This window comes from Lytechinus variegatus, chromosome 4 (assembly GCF_018143015.1).
Source record: "Lytechinus variegatus isolate NC3 chromosome 4, Lvar_3.0, whole genome shotgun sequence".
Taxonomy (NCBI): Eukaryota; Metazoa; Echinodermata; class Echinoidea; order Temnopleuroida; family Toxopneustidae; genus Lytechinus; species Lytechinus variegatus.
The window spans coordinates 65332291-65341583 of record NC_054743.1 but is presented as its reverse complement, the minus strand read 5'-3'; the positions used below and the strand labels follow the sequence as shown (position 1 = coordinate 65341583).

At 39.6% G+C, this 9293-nt stretch overlaps 1 protein-coding gene across 1 annotated transcript; it reads right to left on the bottom strand.

The window, feature by feature from the left end:
- Window positions 1–204: 204 nt before the first annotated feature.
- LOC121413162 lies at window positions 205–9018 on the bottom strand. Its single transcript, XM_041605923.1, has 6 exons — window positions 8803–9018; window positions 4714–4973; window positions 3527–4264; window positions 1805–3239; window positions 1237–1351; window positions 205–816 (listed from the first exon to the last, which is right to left on the bottom strand). Exons 1-6 carry the CDS (start codon window positions 8835–8837, stop codon window positions 205–207), a joined length of 3195 nt encoding a protein of 1064 aa, XP_041461857.1. The 5' UTR covers window positions 8838–9018.
- Between the last annotated feature and the right edge of the window lie 275 nt (window positions 9019–9293).

The following is a 9293-nucleotide window of genomic DNA, read 5'->3' as shown; positions in this document are numbered from 1 at the left end:
CGTTAAAAAGAACTCAATTAGGACTGTTGTTAGTGATTAAAGAAGAGGATACAAGTATCACCAATTAAACAATGAGAGTGCGAAGAGCGAGCTCAAAATTTTTGATATTCCGACCTGAAAACTGGACAGTCTAAGCGAGTTTTTATTTAAATAAAGAACAAGCTGTGTGTCTGAAACAATCAAATGCGAGCGTGAAGCACGAGCTTAATTTTTTGGTATACTGACGTTCATTTGCTGCATGTACTTCATGACTTCATGTTTGCAATCCTCCCGTTCCATGCTCTCAAATACATCTGCCAATTCTTCAAGTGATGTAAAACATCTTCTCTCCATAGCAACGTCGAACAGTGCTTCCGGAGGATTTGGATGTCTACTCATGCGAGCTGCATACTTATCGATGTGAAATTTTTCAGCAAGAGCTCTCCAGTCATTGCCTGTGAAGGTATTGGATTGGAGTTGCTCTGAAAGCTTCATTTTGAGAGTGTGAGGTAAAAGAACCGGAAGAGAAACCATCAGCAAACGCTCCTCGGCTGACGTCATCTGTGGGTCCCCTACTCCGGAAGAAGATCCCTCAGGAGACACCACAGCCTTTGACTGATGTCTCGAGGAAGACCGCTTCGGAGGCGGTATCTCTGGCATGAGTTCATTATCTTCTGTAGATTCAACTGACGGCCGTTGTAAAGGAATCGTCGGTCGCCACGATTTCGATCTCTTGGGACGAGTTGCTTGTCCACCCCTGTCATCCCGCGCATCTCTGGATAGCTGTATTCCTTCTGCACCAATAACCGACTGCCCTCCCCTTGATTCAGTTGGCTGCTTGAGGCAAAAAGGAATGTCAAAATAGGAGTTTGCGATACAAAAATAAATTAAGTAAATAATTATTGGACGCACTTCATATTTGATGAAAGTTTCTTCCCAGGAGTTTCCTTGAAATGTACGTAACTCCAACAATTGAAACCAAATCATATAGTTCAAAATTCATTAAAACATGCAAGCGCTTTTTTTTCTTTCAAATTTTAACTTATTAAAAGTACAACATTCAAGTTGATGTGCATATTATAACATGTTAAGTGAACGGAAGAGAAGAATATGTGCAGAAGCAAGCTGATGCTACTGAATCCAAAACTTCAAGAAAATGTGTAGGTAATCACACCTCATCTTGTAGGATACTGTTTTTTTCTTTCTGTCTTATGGACCACAAAGTGTGGTTATAAAACATCTACACTGATAACCTACCTCCGAATGCTTGCAACCGGGTGTCCCATGGACGATTGTTACGTCACAGCCCTTTCTTCGGATCTCTCTACAGATTTCGAAGGGACCACTGGATTGCGTATTGCATCGAATAAGTCTGGGGAGAAACAACAAAAGTATATCGTCTTTTTTTTGTCAGAACTGGCAGTTTCCTTTAGTTTTACATGAATTATTTAATTAGGAGTTACAGATGAAACGATTCTTTGACTACACATTTTATTAAGTGTCCGTTATTACAATCATTACATGCCGTTCAACAAAACCATTTTTTCTCGTTTCGTCATCACATTTGTGTGATAAACGGTTTAAACTCAAACTATTTTCTAGGATTAACATGGGGATTGGAGGTTTCGAAACAAGTCTGTGAAAAATATGAGGATCATTTTAAAAGAACTTATATTTTGCAGATTAATTGACACAAACTAAAAAGCGATAAAATAATTCATTAAAAATACATCAACGAGCTATTCGAATCCGCGTAAACATCGTCTGAAAATTTCAATGGTGATACTGTCTTAAGAATATTTATTGTTAAAAAATTCTTATTTACCGTAAGTCAGTTACAGTGATCTTTTCAGACCTCATATCTTGGAGTATTTCAAGAGTTGCCGTGTTGCCAAGGGGTACATCCGTCATGGCTAGAATCCTGAGGTTCCGGAGCTTGACAATCAGGTCGTGCATATTCCTCATGAGTGCAGGACTTGGTGGTGGTCGATCTGAATAAGGGGTACCCGGAATAATGTAACTGACATCTAGCTCACTGATATTGCTGGAAGACGAAAGTGCCGTGAATGTATTGATTAATTCAGCCTCGTGCCTCCCACCAAACGCCAATTTGAATTGTTTGAGACCCGGGATCTTTTGGAGGAGGCAACCTAGTGTATCCCGCTCGATTGAATTTACTTCAACAAGAACCCTATGTACGTGTCTCAAGGTTTCAAGAGACTCAATAAAATCCTCGTCAATTCTTTCACATGCCAAGGACATGCTTCCTAAGATGTTGGTGCATGATATGATATGTGCTAGTTGCGATCGTACCACGGAGCTAGGGCACTTAATCGCCAAGGTCTCCAATTTCTCGAAACGACTGTTACATTCCATGCAGCTCCCAGAGTGGCTGCAAAATCTCCTAAATGCCAGCGACAATTCCTTAAGTCCTGCACAGCAATCTGGAAGAGATGCCAGAAGCAGACATGGATATTGGTCCATGTTTGGAAGTCTGAGAGTAGTGAGGTCAGGGAGACATGATAGAAATTGTTCGGGAGCATCGCTCAGGTCTTCTATTGATGTTGAACCGGACAAATCAAGTACCCGCAATGTCCTTTGAATCAGCGCCTTGAAGAGGAGAGTACACCGGTGAAGGTCACATTCTGTCATAAACAAGGCACCTAAGTTAAGTCGAAGTTCTTGCAATTGTTGAAAAGCTTGCGGGTTCTGAATTTCCTCATCACCATACGAGGACATTTTGTGTATCGTGACTTCGCTTATGGCGTTATTGGCATACTTGGCAACTGAATAGAACCCTCCTAGGGTGCGTGAGGTGGGATCTTTCAGAACGATACCTGAGGGCCATGTAATGTCGTGGAAATCAGGAGGCACAATAACCGGATGTTCATCCTGAAGCGTATCGTAATTCTCATATACTTCTGCGAGGCTCTCGCAGAGGATGTTGTGAGTGGAACTTTTTCGTGCAAGATGATTGATAACATCTTTTGCTGTTTCGATGTGACTATCTCCAGAGACAAACCTGTAGACCCACTTGCGATAAGAGGATACGCAGCTATCTAATTCACATAGAGTTTTGTTGAACTCCCTGGTTCCCCGATGGTGGAGTTTGACGATGTAGGCAGCTACACAGTAGGCTTGAATGATCGGGTGGAAAAATTCAATGCAGCTTCCTCTTTTCACCAGAACTCTCGTTAGACAAGCTATCTTGTAAGATCTCGGACAAACGGTAAAATCGGCTTCCCGAAAAGAGATTGAATCTTTTTCAATTTCTTAAATGCCACTTGGCCGAGATTTTCCATGTTCTTCTGCAGGAGGTCGTCTGCATGAGCTGTGTTACCACAGTCTCCCGAATTCTTCAACTGTAGAAGGAAATTGAAACCTGGTGTGGGGAAAAGCAGGGGCTTAATGTCGGTGATTTTATCGTGTACCAATGCTTCAGCAACCAACTTAGAAACGTGGGTAATACCATGGCAAAATTCCATTCGCTGTTGCATGTGACTTTTCTCTTGTTGTCGGCAAATGCTCCAGTGTCTACACATCACACCACATAGAAGTGGAATGGAGCACAGATCATTGCAAACGATGGGATTCCTTTGAAGGAATTCTACGAGTTTGCTTCCATGTTCCTTATCTTTAGGGGATGAATAGGTATTCCGGACGTACATCTCTACTTCTTCGGCATTTAAGGAGTCGATCTTGAATTTCAGATCCGAACTGAAATAAGCCGAATCTCTTGGCCTGGATGTGATAATCAAAGACAATTCGTAGCTTGATATTCCCATATTGCTTTGGAAAGACCTTCCAATTTGAGTCTTCAATAATGATCGCATCTTAGGAACTGCATCAATGGCGATCAAACATCCATGTGGGTCCCCAATCATGTAATCAGAAAGTTCGTTTTCTGTGATGCCTTCACAACTGCCGAAATATTTCCGGTAGATTACACTATGCAGTGTGTCTTCTTCCTTGATTTCGTCGCTGGCCAAAAAGAATAAGAGAGGCAGAGACACTCCTCTCTTATACCTCCTTACCCACTCGGCCAAAATGCCTTTCATAAGCATCGTCTTCCCCATTCCCACTTCACCCTCTATGATGATACTCTTCCCTGGCATTGCCAAGCACTCGTAAGGATCAAAAGCAGGTTGTTCAGATATCCCCGAATCACTGAGATGCTTTAGCCTTGGTTTGATGAAATAGCCATCTTTCCATTTTTCTTCCTCCAACAGGCTCTCATACCTAAAGGCGAGAATCTGTCGACATAGGGTAACATGTAAGATTTCATCTGAAAGAACAAGAGAAAGATAATGGTTGCTTCAATAAGGAGTGGGCTATACGATGGTCATGTTTTTTTTTTTCATTTTACTTATGGAACGGTGTTCACAGTGTTTGTGTGTTCCACGTCCTACATCCCGACATAAAGTGACAATATTGATGATCTCGGGTCTAAAGCAAAATTGTGCAAGCCCCAAATCTATTAAAGATGGCCGTAATTTTGTGGAATTTCACATGCTTATGGTGTGGTGACATGTATTGGGACCAGCGATTCCATTTATGCATACAGAAAAAGACATAAATTATTGGAAAGTTGAATTGATGCAGTTTTTTTTACCAAATTCAATCATTTTTCATGATTCAATCAGAATAGCATATTTGACCTAGGGTGGGTTGCGAATTTAAATTTTGTCTAAATTAAGGAACAGGGGTACCCAAATATCCTCAAAATTAACATACTTGATTCAAGTTCATCGGCCAGGTCTTGTCTACCAGAAAGTGAAAGAGCAACGGAAAGTTTCGCTCTAGCTTCACTTGGCGCCCCACAGCTCTTGTGCCACTCCAGAAGCAGTTTATAGACCCGGTCTGGGTTGCCTCGGGTATCGTCGATTCGTGCCCGGGGGATGGTACATGTTAGCCGATGTAGAACTTCAGTGACGTCACTAAAGCTCAGTTTACGGGATAGCTCGAGAAGTTCATTTTTCCTCAGAGTAGGCTTCCTGAAAAGTGGTAGTGAAATAAACCTGGTCAGAGAACAGAGATATCGTAACAGCATGCATGAGTCTGAACAAAATTGAATGAAAGTAAGAACATTACAACGTTACATGTAAGCTTGCTTGTGGATGCGCATATAGTTGAATAAGTACTACCTTCAGGCGTTGATCCTGGGGCCTATTTGCTTCGCCTACCGAAATTTTCCCTTTGTTAAAAAAAAATGTTTACAAAATAACAACCGTGTAATATAGGCCTTTATCGTAATTATTTTTTCATTGCTTGTCAATGTGCCCCCTCCCTATATCTACATGTAATCCAGGGTCTACCCCTAGTAACAGTAGTAGTGACAGTGGTACTTAAACTTAAAGATATACAGTACACACGTGCGACCACGGGTTCTTAAATATATACCAGGGGATTCAGGGGGCCAAGGTGTCTTGCTCCCCGACCATTATTAGGGGCTTAACATATGTTTGTTGTCAATTGCTCCGGCTATGTTGGTTACATTTAACCTGATCACTTTTCCTGGCTTGGCAGATGAAACTATGAACGTCTATTTCACACGTCAAAATAGAAGGTACCCTATAATTCACGTATCTATATGCACATTTCACCTTTCATCCTTATGCTTATTGTCAAGGAATTTTTGATTGCACGAAATACCAGACCAATATGGGGGACAAGATTAAGCCAACATGAATAAATATAAAGCAATGTTGTGTTGTGTATTTTTCACATTCGTGTGAAGTTCACCCAATTCCATGACTTGAATCGGTAGCCTATACATACAAACCACAGAAGCACGACCATGTGAACAGTTCAAATATCTGTAAACTCGTATGGACAATGAAAGATCAATGGATGATTGCACAACCCATGCAGAGATCCTCGGTCTCTGAATACCAATTGAAGTCGTTACTTCTGTTCGTAGGAGTGAGTGGGTGCCCCCTGCGCCCACTCCATTTATACTGTATATACCGTGTGAGTAAACAAAAATGAAACATCACACATCCCTAATTTAAGGTATGCCATGAACACATAATCATTATATATGACCTGAAAGAATACGTTCCCCCAAATTTGATACCATATTTATGTGGTGCGTGTTCACGCTTGGATGACCAGGAGGTATTCTTTGTAGCGATGTAAACTTTATTATATTTTAATGACCTGAAACCCGGGGGGGTCACTTCCATTGACGAGTGGATACCATGCGCGACCATGGGGTCTCGAAAAAAACCATAAGCACGTATTTTCCATATTCTGAAAATGCACCCCTTAACAAGTATTGGCGTGTGAAACCCTACCCTTAACAAATATTGGAAACAAAACGATACTCTTGACAAGTATTCCCTGAAATGAACCCCAAAACAAGTACAGCGATATCCGGGAGAGATACATGTATGTCACGGGTCCGTCGGTCGTCGGTTTTACTTTTACACATCTTTTGGTTTAGTACGGCCCTACCTTCCACATGTCGCGCGAATCGGACTCTAAACACGTAGTGTTGGGGCAAAAAGGACATCCTTTATAACACAGATTTATTTTGTTTTATCATCCCCGGAAATTTGACCCTAAACACGTAGCTTTCCTAACGAAATAGATACCCCTTTTTCACGTTACGTACGTAACGTGCCCTATCATGAAAAGGACATCCTTTTTCCGTTTTTTTTGGGGTGGTCCCGCATGGTATCCACTCGTCAATGTAAGTGCCCCCCCCCCGGGACCAGAAAGCAATTTACAATTTACTTCATGTTGTCTGTGGTTGTCATTCTGTCCCCTATAATTTCCATCGACAAAACACCATAAAAAAATTATAACAAGGAAATGCATGAGATATTAAAAAACAATAGAATAAACATAAGACCAAAAATTTGACACCTATTTCTTTTCAGTACAATTTCATCAGGGTGTCACAAGGCGAGTCTAAAAAAAAATCAGCAGCTTATTGTTATATAGAGCAAATCGTACACCATTGATCAGTATTGTATTACAGTTTTAAGTGTTTTATTGTCTTTATTTTTTAAATACACTCAGCTAAAAAGAGTTCTTGGACACTTATAAAAGTTAGAATATTCCATATAGATATTTGATTAAAGGAAAATTATTGTATGTCAACATGACCAGACAATATTCCTCGTCCAGTATGACATTTTCATGTGAACAGTAAAAGAAAATTGCAAGGAAACGATGTCATTCTTTAAGTTGTGAAAGTTTATGTGGCATAAATGTCTAAATGACTGCCCAGACTTCAATATTCCTATTGCTCTTGCACGCTCTTGGTTGGAAAACTTCATCTTGAAAGTGAGTGTCCATCTCATTATGCATCTCATGTGCATCCCTAAGCATTCAATTCAAAATGATAACCACCTGTTAAAATTGTTGAATGTATGCCTACTGGATGGCCATGATCATTAGCATTGGAATGGTCCATTTCTTGCAATTTACTTTTGCTGACATTGCTGTCGTTTAAAGCATTTAACCATCCATGCATGACTGTTCACATGAAAATGTCATGTTATACTGGAAGAGGAATATTGTCTGGTCATGTTGACATACAATAATTTGAATTGATTCAAATATCTGTATGGAATATTTTAACTTTTATAAGTGTCCAAGAACTTTTTTGCCGAGTGTATATCTTCAAATGATAAGCTGATTCTTTCATTCTCGATATCAGTGTGATTTTCATAAATAAAATTGTAAAAGAAGATGTTTGCACAATTTTGTTAAAATGAAAATGCACAAGGCATTGTCCCATGTGTTTCCGCGTATGTCTTCATTTAACTTGACTTTGACACAAAATTGACAATAGGGATAACTGAAACAAATCATAACTTGACAGCTTCTAAACAGTGAGAGGGGGTTTCGAAAATACCAAGTACTGAAAATATTTTCATTCAATTATGCTGCATGATAAGAGCCGTTAGTTTAAATTATAAAATTATGTAATTAAAGGGATGGTCCGGGCTGAAAATATTGATATTTTAATACATAGAGTAGAATTCACTGATCAAAATGCCGAAAATTTCATCAAAATCGGATAACAAATAATAAAGTTATTGAAGTTTTAACTTCAGCAATATTTTGTGAAAACAGTCGTCATGAATATTCATCAGGTGGGCTGATGATGTCACATCTCCACTTTCCGTTTTCTTATGTTATTACCTAAAAATCATATTTTGTTTTCATTATTTCATACTTGTGTGAATATGTATCCTTTATAATGAAATAAATTGCAGCAATACATATCTAATGCTCTAAATCAGTTGCCAATGTTAAGAGCCCCTGGTATGGGTATAAAGTAGTTTTATTAAAACAGGGAAGCCTATTAAACAATTTGTTGGTCTCTCATGGGCCTTTGTGACAATACATGTAGCATATAACACTTAACATCATGTCATAACATAGGCATGAATATATTTGTAAATTGTAAGTATATGTAGAACAATCTTAAAGATAAAGTAAAAGATCATTCAATTGACACTAAATACAATGACTTAAAAAGCAACTGAAGCAAACTAGCGGACATCAGAGAATAATATACACTGCTAAACCTCCGGTGTTGATTTAACACCAGCCCAGAATGTATATGTGTCAACACCAGAGAAGTATTGAAACAACACCAGTTTGGAATCAAATCGATGCGGTTTTAATACTAATCTGGTGTCAGACCAAAACGAAACTGGTGTTGTTGAACATTTCTCTGGTGTGGACATATATAGATTCCGGGCTGGCATTAAATCGACACCAGAATTTTTGCAGTGTAATAGATCCGAGATATTTAAGCTTGTTAGTTTATAAAAAATAATATGAAAATCATTGATCACTTACTCCGATTCCCTTGGGCGTGAAGGTGTCGGGCCCATGGTCCTACACTGCTTCCGGTGCTGCTTCGGGTTGCATTTAAAAGTTTTATCTTCGTAGTCGGAACGAATCAACAGGAGCAATCAACAGCCTTCCTGCAACACCAAACGCGTTTTCTGTAGTAGTCGGTGAAAGTTGGTCTGTTCGGAAACATCCTGATGGAACTGCTGCCTCACACCTGTAGAAAAGTCCATCTTGTCTCAGCATGGCTGCGCGCGAACAACTGCAAACGCGAACATTGCCATTGTCCATGGAGCGTGACAAAAGTGAGTTTTGAATTGACAGCTACAGATAATGGCTTCTACACAGAGAAAATGCATTTGAATTCATATTCACTCGTACGTATTCATGGTATTTACTGTTGACGTCATGTTTTGAACACGGTATAACAGGCCTATTATTCCCCCCCTTCAAATTCTAAATATAGAATCCTAAATATAGAATCCACATGATCTTTT